The sequence below is a fragment of the Phytophthora cinnamomi genome (genome assembly GCF_018691715.1).
Source record: "Phytophthora cinnamomi strain GKB4 chromosome Unknown Contig56, whole genome shotgun sequence".
Taxonomy (NCBI): Eukaryota; Oomycota; class Peronosporomycetes; order Peronosporales; family Peronosporaceae; genus Phytophthora; species Phytophthora cinnamomi.
In genome coordinates, this window is record NW_027150989.1 from 39135 (window position 1) to 54506 (window position 15372).

At 54.3% G+C, this 15372-nt stretch overlaps 5 protein-coding genes across 5 annotated transcripts; 4 read left to right on the top strand and 1 right to left on the bottom strand.

Annotated features, from left to right (window-relative positions):
- Positions 1–278: 278 nt before the first annotated feature.
- On the top strand, positions 279–1982 carry IUM83_14761 (multidrug resistance protein ABC superfamily; the record flags this gene model as incomplete). The annotated part of the gene is made up of 1 exon (XM_067939533.1): positions 279–1982. The coding sequence occupies one exon, from the start codon at positions 279–281 to the stop codon at positions 1980–1982; it is 1704 nt and encodes a 567-aa protein (XP_067787951.1).
- Positions 1983–2551: 569 nt separating this feature from the next.
- Positions 2552–6472, top strand: IUM83_14762 (multidrug resistance protein ABC superfamily; the record flags this gene model as incomplete). The annotated part of the gene is made up of 1 exon (XM_067939534.1): positions 2552–6472. The coding sequence occupies one exon, from the start codon at positions 2552–2554 to the stop codon at positions 6470–6472; it is 3921 nt and encodes a 1306-aa protein (XP_067787872.1).
- A 266-nt stretch (positions 6473–6738) lies between these two features.
- On the top strand, positions 6739–8567 carry IUM83_14763 (uncharacterized protein; the record flags this gene model as incomplete). The annotated part of the gene is made up of 2 exons (XM_067939535.1): positions 6739–7968; positions 8031–8567. The coding sequence occupies 2 exons, from the start codon at positions 6739–6741 to the stop codon at positions 8565–8567; spliced, it is 1767 nt and encodes a 588-aa protein (XP_067787873.1).
- Positions 8568–10810: 2243 nt separating this feature from the next.
- IUM83_14764 (uncharacterized protein) lies at positions 10811–11760 on the top strand (the record flags this gene model as incomplete). Its single annotated transcript, XM_067939536.1, has 2 exons — positions 10811–11655; positions 11751–11760. 2 exons carry the CDS (start codon positions 10811–10813, stop codon positions 11758–11760), a joined length of 855 nt encoding a protein of 284 aa, XP_067787880.1.
- Positions 11761–11919: 159 nt separating this feature from the next.
- IUM83_14765 (homeobox and-type helix-turn-helix domain-containing protein) lies at positions 11920–14062 on the bottom strand (the record flags this gene model as incomplete). Its single annotated transcript, XM_067939537.1, has 4 exons — positions 11920–11929; positions 12312–12917; positions 13000–13435; positions 13513–14062. 4 exons carry the CDS (start codon positions 14060–14062, stop codon positions 11920–11922), a joined length of 1602 nt encoding a protein of 533 aa, XP_067787968.1.
- Between the last annotated feature and the right edge of the window lie 1310 nt (positions 14063–15372).

The window sequence follows — 15372 nt, forward strand, 5'->3', positions numbered from 1 at the left end:
TTTATCGCAAGTTGTACACGATTCAGGAGGAAAAGGCTCACATAGAGGCTCAGGCTGCAATGGCGGATCCCGTTGATGATAATTGCGATGAGAGCCACATAGTCCGAAGTCGACGACAAAGCAGTCGTTCTGCTTATGATGATGAAGCTGGTCTCAAAGTGTTTGGTACTGAGTCCTTAGAAGACACAAGCTCGTCGAAGTTCTCGATTTTCGATGCCATTGCCTTCAGTCGACCGGAGCGAAAAGCTTTTGTGTCTGGGATCGTAGCATCCGCGATTATGGGTTGTGCTCTGCCTCTTTCAGCCGTTCTGATCAGTGAGCTGGTAGTGACGATGACTTCGAAGTACACCGAGTACCAGGCTTCACACGATAAATCTTCGCTGGACGATCTCAAGCACAACGTCATGGTCTACGGACTGTGTTACATTGGTGGAGCGATGGTAGTATTCGCCAGCGCCTTCGTGCAGAATTACGCCTTCAAGTACATGGCTGAGAAGCTCACCTCTCGCTTGCGTGATATCCATTTCACTGCACTTTGCCGCCAAAACATCGGTTTCTTCGACGAGAAGAAAAATGCTACGGGTGCTTTGACGGCAGATTTGTCGACAAATGCGACCAAGGTTGCTTTGATCTCTGGCGATTCACAAGGACGCGTTGTCCAAGTTATATTCACGTTTGCGGCGGCGCTGGTGATATCCTTTTCTCTCGGGAGTTGGTTGCTGACGCTGGTGATGCTGGCGGTGTTCCCGTTCCTAATCATGGGGCAAGCTGCGCGTGGAAAACACATGAAAACTGCTGGCGGTTTATCGGACGAACTATCAGAAGTCGGTGCTCACGCTTCGGAAGCTCTTAGCAACATCCGCACGGTGGCTTCTCTCGGCTTAGAGAAATCGCTTTCGGGGACTTTTTCGGATCTGCTTCAAGAACCGTTGACTCGTGGTCGTCGGGAAGCTCATGTCAACGGTTTTGCTTTGGGTTTTGGCTCCTTCATCCTCTTCGCAGCGTACGCGCTCGCATTCTGGTATGGTGGTAAACTCGTGGATGACGGTGACATCACGTTCAAACAGCTCATGCGGACTCTCATGGCCATCATGATGTCTGCTCAGGGAATTGGAATGGCTACAACCTTCATCGCGGATTCGGATCATGCTCTCAAGGCAGGAAAAGCGATCGTAAGCCTCCGCGACCGAGAACCTCCGATCGATTCCTTCGATGAATCTGGTCTTCGCCCTGCTCACCTCGAGGGCAAGATTGAGTTCAAGAACGTCAGCTTCCGATACCCCACCCGACCTGAAGTCACCGTCCTCCGCAACTACAACCTCACCATAGAAGCTGGACAAACGGTCGCGTTCTGTGGTCCAAGTGGCGGTGGCAAAAGCACTTGCGTCTCGCTCATCGAACGTTTCTACGATCCTGTCGATGGTCAAGTTCTCCTCGACGGCATCGACACCAAAGAACTCAACCTCAACTGGCTGCGCAGTCAGATCGGCCTCGTCGGACAGGAACCCACGCTCTTCATCGGCACCATCGCAGAGAACATCGCGTACGGACTGACGGACAAACCCACCCAACAGGACATCGAAGAGGCCGCCAAGATGGCCAACGCGCACGGATTCATCACCAAGTTCCCGGACGGCTACAACACGCAGGTGGGCATGAAGGGCGAGCAGCTGTCTGGCGGCCAGAAGCAGCGCATCGCCATTGCGCGAGCCATCTTGAAGAATCCCAACATTTTGCTGCTGGACGAGGCGACGAGCGCCTTGGACTCGGAGAGCGAGAAGGTGGTGCAGGAAGCTCTGGACAAGGTGGTGGCGTTGAAGCGGCGCACGACGATCATCATCGCGCACCGGTTGTCCACTATCCGCAAAGCGGACAAGATCTGCGTGGTGAGCGGCGGTAAAATCGCTGAGCAGGGCACGCACCAGGAGCTGATCAACCTGAAGGGTATCTACGCGAGACTCGTCCAGAAGGCAACGTCGTAGGGGGTTAGTACCTAGATGAATTTGCATATGCTGACTTTCTAAATGATACCCATCCGTAGATTCTGCTGCTGCTTATCATTTTTTTGATGGAAAACTTCACATTTGCTGATAGAGGGTTGTGTTTCAATGCAGATGCCACCGCCATCGTGTTGCCATCAATAGGGGATCAGACTGCGCGAGCTGCGCCGCAACTCCCAGCACGTGGTGCTTGTCGATTACGCGCGCTCGGACAGTCGTGGTAACGGCCCCGACTAAAACTAGCTAAGCTTTTAATGCTTTGGAACGCATTTGGTGGGGAGTAACTTTGGCGCGTGTGTGCATTCATTCATGACGGTGAGCACTTCCAGAAGAATCTCGCCGCCATCACCGCGCGACACCTCGTTACTGGACGGATCGGCGTAAACTAGCAAAGTTGAAACCACCTGATCAGGACAGAAGGTTTCCCCTTATAGTATAGGGCATCACTGTCTTACCGCGAGGCACCGCAGAGCTTCTCGTCTCACACTTCAATTGGCCCTGGTCCCCATAAAGCTCATCTCGCTCAATCTCTCAATCGGATCCAGTCGCCAATGTCGCCGCCTCAACTCCACCCGGAGGTGGTAGAACCTGGAGACGGAACCGAGCTCGCTGCGCAGCATGACTACGTTCAAGTGATCACCCCGCGTGCTAATGCGTCTGTCGGTAATGTCACCGCGGAGACCTCCAAAGCCGCTCGGAAGTCTGACGCTAACAACAGCGTGGCCCCGGAACCCGAAGCTGCTACGACGGACAAGAAGAAGAAGCCCCCACCTACGATCCCGTTCCGGCAGCTGTACCGCTATGGCACGGTCACTGATAACCTGCTCCTGTCGTTCGGTGTTCTGATGGCCGGTGTCAACGGGGCGTTGTTCCCGTGCATGGCATTGGTGTTCGGTGAGGCTATCGGAGCATTCGCACAGGCGAACGGCGGCGTGGATATGCACGCGGTCAACCAGGCCTCGCTAGACTACCTCTACATCGCCGTCGCGCTGTTCATCACCGACTACATTGCGTACGTGGTGTTCGTCAACTCGTCCGAGAGGCAGATGAAGGCGCTGCGAGACGCCGCGTTCAAGCACATGCTGCACATGAACATCGGCTGGTACGACAGCAGCGACCCGTTGACTCTGTCGAGCCGCCTCACGGGCGACACGGTGAAGATCAAGGACGGCATGGGCCAGAAGCTCGGCGACTCGGTCAAGTACACTTGCCAATTCATCACTGGCTACGTTATCGGCTTCGTGCGCGGGTGGGATATGAGTCTCGTCATGGCGTGCGTTATGCCCTTCATGGTGGCGTCGCTGGGTGTCCTGATGACGAGTCTGCGTAAACGAGCAGTGCACTCGCAGCAAATGTACGCGGAGGCTGGTGCGGTGGCGGAGGAGACGCTGGGTTCCATTCGTACGGTGTCATCACTCAACGCGGAAAAACTCGCGATCAACAAATACAACGACCGCGCCGCCAAAGCTGAGGAAACCAACATTCAGATGGCCAAGTTCTCGGCTTGCGTCTTCGGCCTCTTCATGTGCAGCATCTGGCTCATGTACGCAGCGGGTCTCTGGTACGGAGGATCGAAAGTTGCTCACGGCAAAGCATCCCCGAGCGAGGTGTTCCAGTCTTTCTTCGGTGTCCTGATGGGAACGATCTCGCTTGGCCAGATCATGCCTAACATTTCCGCCGTGGCTGAAGCTAAGGGTGCTGCTGCTCAAATCTACAAAATTCTGGACACGCCCTCCGGCATTGACGCCTCGAGAGATGACGAAGGAGACAAACCGGATTCGTGCTTTGGCCGCATTCAAGCTGTTGGCGTTAACTTCACCTACCCGAGTCGCCCCGATGTGCAGATCCTGAATGACTACAACGTCACCATCGAGCCTGGCCAGACTGTCGCGTTTGTCGGTGCCAGTGGCGGCGGCAAAAGTACTCTGATATCACTCCTCGAACGGTTCTATGATCCGAATGAGGGCACCATTCTGCTCGATGGACGCGACGTGAAGACTCTCAACATCAAGTGGTTGCGCTCGCAGATCGGCCTTGTATCGCAGGAACCTGTCCTCTTCGCTACTACCATTTTGGATAACATCGCAGCTGGTGGCAACGGCATCACTCGTGACCAGGTCGTTGCAGCCGCCAAGCTGGCCAACGCGCACAACTTCATCATGACGCTGCCTCAGCAGTACGATACACTGGTGGGCGAAAAAGGTGTGTCATTGTCGGGAGGTCAGAAGCAGCGCGTTGCCATTGCTCGGGCTATTGTCCGCGAACCGAAGATCTTGGTACTGGATGAGGCGACTAGCGCGCTGGACGCAGAGAGCGAGCGCGTTGTGCAGGCTGCATTGAACGATCTGATGGACAAAACTCGCATGACGACGTTGGTCATCGCACACCGGCTGAGTACAATTCGTCGCGCGGACAAGATTGTAGTCGTAAACAGCGGCCATGTTGTGGAAGAAAACACTCACGACGAGCTAGTGGTAATCGAGGATGGCATTTACCGCAAGTTGTACACTATTCAAGAAGAAAAGGCCCAGGAAGAAGCCCAGGCTGCAGCGACAGCCTTGGCCTTAGCTGAAGACGGTGAACCACGGTCGAACATGATGCAAAGACGCAGTAGCCGATCGGTGGTCAGTGAGCACTTGGATGAAGAAAAGAAGGCAAATCAAGTGGACGCAGCGGATTCCAACAAGACGTTCACGATTTTTGACGCCATGGCTTTTTCTCGGCCGGAGCGACCAGCATTCGTTGTCGGCATTATCGCCGCTGCTGTAATGGGCTGCGCTCTTCCGAGCTCGGCTATCCTAATCAGTGAGCTGGTGGCAACCATGACCAAGAACTACACGCTCTACAAGGTATCTCATGACGAGTCTGCTCTCGATCATCTCAAACATGATGTCATGGTGTATGGATTGTGCTATGTCGGTGGTTCGCTTGTGATGTTCCTTGCTGCAGCTCTGCAGAACTACTGCTTCAAGTACATGGCTGAGAAGCTCACGTCTCGACTGCGAGACATTCACTTCAGTGCCCTTTGCCGACAGAATATTGGCTTCTTTGACGAGAAGAAAAACGCTACTGGAGCTCTAACCGCTGATCTGTCGACGAACGCAACCAAAGTTGCCCTGGTCTCCGGTGACTCGCAGGGCCGTGTTGTCCAGGCTATCTTCACATTCGTTGCAGCTCTGGTGATTTCGTTCACGACCGGAAGTTGGTTGCTCACGCTGGTGATGCTGGCCGTGTTTCCGTTCTTGATTGCTGGCCAAATGGTCCGCATTCGCCAACTGAAGTCATCAGGGCATTTGTCCGATGAGCTTTCTGAGGTTGGTGCGCATGCGTCGGAAGCCCTCAGCAACATTCGGACTGTGGTGTCGCTTGGATTGGAGAAATCAATTTACACGAAATTCTCGAACTTGTTGGAGGAACCTTTGGCTAGTGGACGTCGTCAGGCTCAGCTGAATGGCGTTGCACTGGGCTTCAGCTCGTTTATCCTCTTCGCAACGTACTCGCTCGTGTTCTGGTACGGCGGAAAGCTGGTGCACGACGATAAAATCAACTTCAAGGAGCTCATGCGAACGCTCATGGCCATCATGATGTCGGCGCAAGGAATCGGCAATGCTACTTCTTTCATGGGGGAATCTGACAACGCGCTGAAGGCGGGTAAAACAATTGTGGACTTACGTGATCGGAAGCCTCCGATTGATTCATTCCAGGAAAGTGGACGTCGCCTTGATCAATTGCAAGGTAAAATCGAGTTCAAGAATATCCTCTTCCGATACCCCACCCGGCCTGAAGTCACCGTCCTCCGCAACTACAACCTCACCATAGAAGCCGGCCAGACTGTCGCGTTCTGTGGTCCAAGTGGTGGAGGCAAGAGTACCGGTGTATCTCTCATCGAACGTTTCTACGATCCTGTCGATGGTCAAGTTCTCCTCGACGGCGTCGACACCAAAGAACTCAACCTCAACTGGCTGCGCAGTCAGATCGGCCTCGTCGGACAGGAACCCACGCTCTTCATCGGCACCATCGCAGAGAACATCGCGTACGGACTGACGGACAAACCCACCCAACAGGACATCGAAGAGGCCGCCAAGATGGCCAACGCGCACGGATTCATCACCAAGTTCCCGGACGGCTACGACACGCAGGTGGGTATGAAGGGTGAGCAGCTGTCTGGTGGCCAGAAGCAGCGCATCGCCATTGCGCGAGCCATCTTGAAGAATCCCAACATTTTGCTGCTGGACGAGGCGACGAGCGCTTTGGACTCGGAGAGCGAGAAGGTGGTGCAGGAGGCTCTGGACAAGGTGGTGGCGTTGAAGCGGCGTACGACGATCATCATCGCGCACCGGTTGTCCACTATCCGCAAAGCGGACAAGATCTGCGTGGTGAGCGGCGGTAAGATCGCTGAGCAGGGCACGCACCAGGAGCTGATCAAACTGAAGGGCATCTACGCAAAGTTGGTGGAACATGCTGTGAACTAGGCAGAAGACGCATAGGTAAGTTAGATAAAAAAGCACACGATTTATTTTTTTTGTATGAAAGCGGTGGACTGAGTTACAATCTCTAGTAAGCATAGTCCTCATAAAAAAAATGTTTCAAAAAAAGTTGTGCTTGACTGTTGACATTCCCTTATAGCGAGTAGTCACTGTACTTTCTACAACATTTGCGCTACAATTCCCTATAGCAAGGTGACACAGTACTTTCTACAAAATTCGCAAACGTCACATTTCAAATTACCTTTTGGTCGATGAACGCGACGCCGTCGCCGCGGCCTGCGCGCGCTCGGAAGCGGCCGCGCGACTCGCTGGAGACGGACGAGGACGACCACGTGCTGGACGAGATGCTGGTGGAGCTGGGCATCCCAGATAGCGGCTCCAAGAAGAAGAAGAAGAAGAAGAACCAACGGAACGAGAACAGTTCTTCTCCTTCCGTGGAGGTCATCGAGCTGCTCACGCCGCCTCGGAGCCCAAAGGAGAAGAATAAGAAGACGCAGAGTGATGGTCCTTCTTTCGTGGACTTGACCACGTCGCCGTCGTCCCCCAGCCCATCTCCCTTGGTATCAATTGGCTACACTAGTACAGTACGCTCAAGTGTTGCAGTTGCAGTGGACGGAGAGGAGACGCTCGCAGTCGAGGAACAAGAACGAGAAGAAGAACGAGAACAAGAGGAGGAGCAGGAGGAGATTTCGTTCTCGTATTCTCTAACGGGGTCTCCGCCGCCGTTCATGTATTCGCTGCCAGCGGAAGGTTCTCCTCCTTCTCTTCCTCCTCCTCCTCCTCTTGTAGATGTTGCTCCTGTTGCTTTGAACTCGGACTCCGATTCGCCTGAAGTTTTGTCACCGGAGTTGGCGACGGGTGCGAGGCGACGAGTTTTCCCGGATGAGAGAAAGAGAGTAGGGGCGAAGCAGGCGAGGAGATTGTCGGGCAGGTTGAGAGATCTGCACTCCGAGACGGTCAGGAGCAGTGGAGGAGTAGGGAAGAGGAGGAAGGAGAGTGGAGTAACGCGTATTGCTGAGGTTGAACTGGTTGGTACCGGGGCGGCGCCGTCACCTGCAAGACCCAGAACCGGAGCTTCACCGGCCAAACCGAAAAGAGCAGCGAAAAGCGGTTCGACTCCGGCTGCTGGAGATGTGATGACGGTGGTGCAGATGGAGCGCTCGCTGGACACGTCGGCGGCAGGAGACAGCATCCGCAGCGCGTTGAAGGACCACGTGTACAATGGTAAGCACGTGCCGTTCACAGTGGCGACTGCGATGAACTGCCTCATGCCGGGAGTTATTCGGTGGGAGCGACGGGAGAACAGTAGCTCCCACTACTCGTGCGCTATCTACTATGAAGCCGATGCATTCCTGGACATGATAATCCAGAAGAGTTACATAGAGTTGGTGGCTGCGGTTCGCTATCTTCAGTCATTGGTGCCAAACTATCAGGAGCAGATTCAAAAGCGCGCCAGCCTGGTGAAGACGACGAAGAACCGAGTAAGTTTTTCGTTATTGTCGAAGGCATGGATCGCGCTCTCATCGAGCTCAAGAAGCAACAGAAACAGAAGGGGAAGAAGAACGGATCAACTCCTAGTACGTCGTCAACCTTTTCCAGTTCGCTGATGGTCTCATTCGCGGACTTGCACGAAGTGGCGTTCCAATTGTTCATGGACCTGGGAACTCACACGAAGTTTACGTGTGATCTGGATGCTACGGCGAATTACGTGGCGTTGTTGACTCGCGAGTTCGTTGTCGCTGCCTCACGCCCATCCGCTCTCGAGGATTTCCTGGAGTCTGTTCCTCGGAATAACTCGTTTCGAGTGACTCGCACGGGGGCTACTGCCAGTCCATGTGCCAACGCGTGGCTGCGAATGCTCCAAGTGATTCCAGGCGTGAGTGAGGACAAGGCGCAGTGTCTGCTTGACCACTTTCCTACCTATGGCAGTTTAATGCGTGCCTATCGAGACCCGAGCTTATCTCGTGCCCAGAAGGAGGATCTGGTTGCTGACAAGCTCCACGACGCGCGCATTCAACGAGCTTTGTCCAAGCGCATCTACACAGTTTTTTATGAGCCGAATCCAGACGCGATAATTTAGTGCCGTATCAGATTTAGCTTACGGCAATGATTCTCTGAGGGAGTATCCCAGCCTTTCTTCGGTGTCTTGGTGGAAAAATCTCGCTACCGTCGCGGCCGCTGCACAAACTACTGTTCGGATGTCTTCACCGCGCCAACCTGATTGCGACTTGGTTGCTGTTATTCTTCGGCGGCATGTTGTGCAGTAAGATATATTGGCTCTACGTCAGGCACGCAATGGTTCCTGGGCATGACTGTCATCAGTTTGGTCGTCGGTATCTGTGTCGATACTCCCTTGCAGCATCTTCGACAGCCGAGGGTGTGCCGCCTGTGTCGGATCGCGATACGTGTGGAATGCCCCCAAGAAACCCAACCTGCTAACAAGAGCGCTCAAGCCTTGTTCATCTTGCGGCATTACAGTGTAAGTCTTCTTGGAACGGCAGGCGCGTGGCTCCTCTTCGACATGGTGTTCGACGCCCAAAACCTTTCTCGGCCAGATCTTGTCCGTAGCTGGCGTCAAGGATGCTTCACTTCAAGTTGTTACTACCGTGAGCGCCTTCGTCGCGTTGATGGCGCTCCCCGGATACTACGTGTAAGCCTGGAGTGTGTGAAGCTGCTAGCCGCTGTAAAGGATGGGCTGTCGTCGTCAATCTAGGGTAGTATCCAATTACACAGGAACAGAACAGGCATCACCCTTATGGGCAATTTCAATCAAGGATCAAAGATGAAGAAACATACACTCGACTTTTTGTCGCCTTCCACTTGTGTTTTGAAGAGACTCGCAAACGGATAGTAGATCGCCTTCGCTGCGGAGTTTGCTTTGGTACGCGATGGCTAAAAAGATATCGTTCCAGGCTAAAACAGAAGTTCGTCGTGAGCTTTACATGCTTCCCATCTAGGTTCTTCTCGGAGAATGGCACGTGCGCGAATTGCCGTCAACAGCCAGGCCTTGTTACGTTTCCCTCCGCTTTCTTCGAGTCGACGTAGTGTAGCTCATCATGTATTAATACTAAGTAGTACCTAGTAAGTACATGGTCCGACACAACTAGAACCAAGCAGAGATTCAAGTCGAAGTGCACCGCTTCAGCAATGCTGCTGAATCAGCATCCATCCAGCTTGTCGGAAGCTACGTCGACCCCTGGAGTTGCCAGCAACCTGAAGAGCGTCGTGTTGAACCCTGTCGAATTGCGTCACGCAATATAGACATGGTGTTCGACGCCCAAAACCTTTCTCGGCCAGATCTTGTCCGTAGCTGGCGTCAAGGATGCTTCACTTCAAGTTGTTACTACCGTGAGCGCCTTCGTCGCGTTGATGGCGCTCCCCGGATACTACGTGTAAGCCTGGAGTGTGTGAAGCTGCTAGCCGCTGTAAAGGATGGGCTGTCGTCGTCAATCTAGGGTAGTATCCAATTACACAGGAACAGAACAGGCATCACCCTTATGGGCAATTTCAATCAAGGATCAAAGATGAAGAAACATACACTCGACTTTTTGTCGCCTTCCACTTGTGTTTTGAAGAGACTCGCAAACGGATAGTAGATCGCCTTCGCTGCGGAGTTTGCTTTGGTACGCGATGGCTAAAAAGATATCGTTCCAGGCTAAAACAGAAGTTCGTCGTGAGCTTTACATGCTTCCCATCTAGGTTCTTCTCGGAGAATGGCACGTGCGCGAATTGCCGTCAACAGCCAGGCCTTGTTACGTTTCCCTCCGCTTTCTTCGAGTCGACGTAGTGTAGCTCATCATGTATTAATACTAAGTAGTACCTAGTAAGTACATGGTCCGACACAACTAGAACCAAGCAGAGATTCAAGTCGAAGTGCACCGCTTCAGCAATGCTGCTGAATCAGCATCCATCCAGCTTGTCGGAAGCTACGTCGACCCCTGGAGTTGCCAGCAACCTGAAGAGCGTCGTGTTGAACCCTGTCGAATTGCGTCACGCAATCTGCGGCAATGCCCGTAGCGTCAAGGATATCAAAAACTCATGTCGGGTACTGGTGCACTTACGCAAGGACATGGCGCCAGCTCGCAATCGTTGTGTCCTCCGTGTAAAGGCCCACACGACAGTTGACGGGCGGTCTCCGATCCACAAACCACTTTTGCTGATCACGGCTCGCTCGCCAAGTGCGATTTTCGGTGACACATCCACGGTCCCACTTCAGATATGTACGACACCTTCAATGCTCGATCCCTGTAGCGTGGGGCTGACATAGCGTTCATAGGAGAGGGTCGACTTGCACTCATTCTTCAATTGACCGGCGGCAGCAACATGAACGCGGGCGAGGGATATCGCGGACAAATTCCGTTCCGGCCGCTGCAATTGACCTACGCGGAGCAGGAGCGGTGTCAGGAGCTCACTCTGCAGCTGCTGGACCGAACGTTGCGAAGCTACGACGAACGGGACGCCACCACGACTGGCGCCCCTCGACATACGCCGCGCCACCACTCGAACCTCGACAGTGCGCGCTGGAAGCGCCACAAGACGCAGGAGAATGCGTCGCTGTATTCGGAGCGCGATCACGGCGGACGCCGAGACCTGCACATGCCCGGGGACAACTGGCAGAGCCCCGCCGTGCTGCTTGCTGTGGGGAACATCCAGACCTGCTTGGACGACGTCATGTTCGGGCTCACCACGCAGACGTTCGGGGACATGTGTGTTCGCGCGGCGTCCACTGCACCACATGACGTGAGTGGCGCCACGTTAGCGAAACTGTCGGGACCGACGGAGGAGGACCCTTTCCAGAGCCTGAACGTCATGTGGATGGTGGGCGAGCAGGGCTGGCCGCTGAGCATGATCGTGCGCCCGAGAGACTTCGTGATCTTGTCGGCATCGGGGATCATCACGCGCGCGAATGGGGATCGAATCGGGTACGATCTAGTGCAACCAGCTCAGTTGCCACAGCTGCCGGAGCTTCCGAAACCCATGACCAGAGGCAAATTGATGTATGGCGCACTCTACCGAGAGCTACAGGACGGGACGGTCGATGTCTACATTCAATTGTACGTGGAGACCATGGGGCATATCATGGATGCGATCGTGATGAACGCGATGTGGATCGGGGTGCTGGGGTTTTGGGAGGCGCCGAGGCTATCGGAAGAGAAGAAGCTGCAGTGGTGTATTTTGAACGCCATGAAGAACCCGGGAAGTAAACAAAAGCGGATAGTGACTGGAGCTTGGGCAGATCTGTCGTGTTGTGGTGTCTGCAAAGGCCGCCTTAAGCACTTTAGTCGCAGTCGGGATGGCCTGCCAAGTGCTAGCAACTCCTGTGCGGTATGTGCGACGCTGTTGTGCTCGAAATGCCGGGTGAAGAAGTCATTCAAAGTTCTAACCGGCCGAAGCAAGGGTTCACTGACTCGGAGTGTGCACGTCGTTGTATGTCACTTATGCCTGACATCCGTTCATCAACAAAGTGCGGCAGAAATGGCATGGCAGCAGAATCGACAGCGGTTGATGTCATCCGATGAAAGTACGGACAGTAACTGTCCTACGTGGGGACTTTTAGAAGATGCCGCCACTCCATTATGGACACCAGGGAGATACTTTTCAATCTCCGAGACGTCGTTCAGCTGTTCGGATCGTGGAGATGCAAGGAGCACGTTTAGTGCTTAGCGAAAAGAATCAGCAAGTGATGAAGACTTTTTTTTTATTGTAATCGCTTAGTAAATGTGTGGACTTAGTTAATGATCGTCGTGTGTGATCACGATTCAACACGCAAAGATTGATACGCTCGGGATCCCCCACCGCAATGTCCTCTTCGGGTGGTACCCACGAGTTCCGCATCTCGCGAGCAAACAGGCGAAGCTGGATCATGCGCTGCGCAAAGAACTTGGTGTCTTCGTGGTATTGCCGCCGAGCTTTCTCAGCCATCGCCTCGCGCTTCGCCGTGTTGGTGTGTTTCAGGACGTACTCCACGGACTCACAGAGGTCTTCAGCTGAAAATTTGGCCACAAGTCCATCAACGGATCGGAGCCCGTGAGTGCCTTGGTACGCGCCTCCAAGTAGCATGTCTGGGTGGGACTCGCGCTTAGTCTTCACGAGAACGCCCATGTCCTTCGACGAGATGAGTTCGTTCATCGGATGAGCGTCGGTGGTGATAATGACGCCCCCAGATGCTCTCGCTTGGTCGATGTAGTGGCCGTAACCTTCTTGGGTGCTTGGGCACAAGAAAAACGATGTCTCGGCCAGTACTTGCCCGAAGCCCACGGCGTCCATCCGCTTGCGGATGAGATTGACGTTGGGGGCTTCGAGAATTGCGTCATCGTAAGTGGCTTGGAATTTCTCCCCGTATATGTTTTCATGCACATACAGATCCAAGGGTGGGAAGTTTGGGTGTGACAGCCAGCAGTCGAGTACCTGCTCGGTGCCTTTGTACGGACTCCATTGCCAGCACACAAAGCAACACTTAGTCATCTCACGAAACCATAGCAACGTACTAAGTACTCGCCTTAAACACGCACCTGGAGCCAGCCGTGTGTGTGAATCGTACTTTGGCAAAGTTTTTCCGCCTCACATTCTCCTCTCCGAGCATCTCAGCGGCGTGTGCTGCAGAATCCGAGGACGTGAACCTGGTATAAAAGACTTTAGCATCGCGCGGGTTCCCCTCCTGCGCGTACCAGGCCTTGACGCGCTGGTCGCACGCCAGCGTCCTGCAGATGACGGCGTCCACGGTCCAGTACTCCTGCGCCGTGAGCTCGCGCATCTCGATGTTGGGCATGATGTACACGGGTTTGGACCGCGGCCACTCGGAGCGGTCGGGCCTCGAGTCCCAGTAATGATTAAAGAACAGCATCGGCGTGAGCGGACACAGCTCGTAGTACATGACGCTGCGGTTCGTCTCCGGGTCCCAGAAGTGGTCCTCCAGCGCCCACAGCGGCAGCAGCCTCGAGCGCAGAACTGTGACCACAGTCCAGCAGTCAGCATCCAACTTATAAAACTTAAAAAAGCACACACGCTAATGTTGCCCTCCCTACATTTGGCGAAGGCGACTGCGTCTTCGCAGTACCCGAGGCCTCGGATCCCATCGGGCAGGTAGATGTCCACGTCGGGGCACTGCTTGAGTTGCTCGACGACCCTCGGGTCGCCCCTGTCCAGCAACGTAGCCTGCTTATGTCCGACGTCGTCGTCGGGCGCGCCGTGCTGCCACGGGATGACGGTCTGCTTCTTGGCCGTGCAGGCCGCGTGCAGCCAACTCAGGTGCTCGCGCTCCGCCAAGGGCACGTCACCGTCAGCGCTCGTCATCCAGTGTGGCACGTCGATGCGTGCGAACTCGGCGTCCTCCAGGTCCGGCGGGGACAGGGCGAAGCGCTGCGCGTCCTCGGGCACCTGCACGAGCCGGCGGTGCGTCGAGAAGCGCGCGCGGCGGATCAGCAGCAGCTCCAGCAGCAAAAAGCCCGCGGCGTAGAGCAGCAGCAGCGGCCCGAGGCGCCACGACGGGCGGCGAGCCGCGGAGCGACTCGCTGGAGCTGCAGCGGGCGGCACGGGCGACGCCTTGAGCGTCACGGAGCGCAGCTCGCGCTTCATGTTCAGCAACTCAAGTGAGACCGTGTGTGGACGGTAAGGCGCTGCTTGAAGAATGCCATGACGTCGCCAAAACTGAAGAAGGGAGATGGGCACCCTCGGATCGACCAATCGCAGGCCGCGAAGCGTGAGTAATATGGGTGCCGACTTGGCCAGAGTATCCACTCTGGATTCGAACGGCAAGACGTGGAGTTTTGCGATGTTCAAGGCACAGCACAAGGAGAGCGAGGGCCACTTACTTGCCGATGCTTAAATGTAACCTGGATGTCGGCTGGGTTGGAGGGATTGATGCTCGCCCCCTACAGTTCGGAGCTGCAAGTTTGGACACCGCCCTAATGCGGTTGTGGAAACGTACCTTGACTTGAGGTATACTTCAACTGTCGATGACGAAGATGTCTACGGCTCGCTCCTCGACGCGCGGACAGTGGGGGATCAGATATGAGTCTACTGGTATCTGTTGCTGCAGCGCAAACCCCAGAGAGTTAGTTTCCCCGTTACGATTTACTCGGGTGTTTCTCGTTGAAGCAATCGATGATCAACAAATGCTAGCGTCCTCCATCGTGGATGTTAAAGTCCACCTACGGCCGTATAGGAACCTCAGAGTAAATGCCGTGATCTTTGCTGCACCAGCCAGCTGGATGCACCACAACATACTTTCGAAAAAAACATGAATCACAGAGGTATTAAACCGAAAGCAGAGACTGGTCTGCGTATATTTTCCACGGAAGCACCTTGGACTTGTCTTCCACAAGGCTAGTATTGTATCCGTACTGAGCGACAATAGCGTGTTTGCTTGGAAACGTACTTGTCATGAGAGAGCGGCGATAAGAACGTACAGGGCCCAGCCGACAATTACCAGTTAGTGATGGCAATCGAAATTAAACGTTAATATCAGTTATTTTACAAAGGAGGGTTATTAATCGTTAATAATCCATTTTAACAGTGAACATCAAACAAGTGATATATCCAATCAAAAATAAAGGTTAACTTTCAACTCAGTTCCGATCAGCGTCAAGGCCAGCAATGCCAGCGGCTCGAAGATCTGCTGCACCCCAAGACGGACATCAAGTCTTGCGCCGGTGCTACAACTGCCGTCACGAACAGCACCTGAAGCAGCACTAAGCCGACAGGCAGGACTAGCGTGAAGGCCAACATCAGCAGTGCCAAGACAGGCGCCAATAGCACCACAAACGTCACCGCCGATAACGCCACAAGACCGGCGCCGACGTCTACAACTACGTCCCCAAGGAGCAAAAGGACTAATACTTCGACTCGTACTCGCACTTCGGTATCCATGAGGAGATGATCAATGC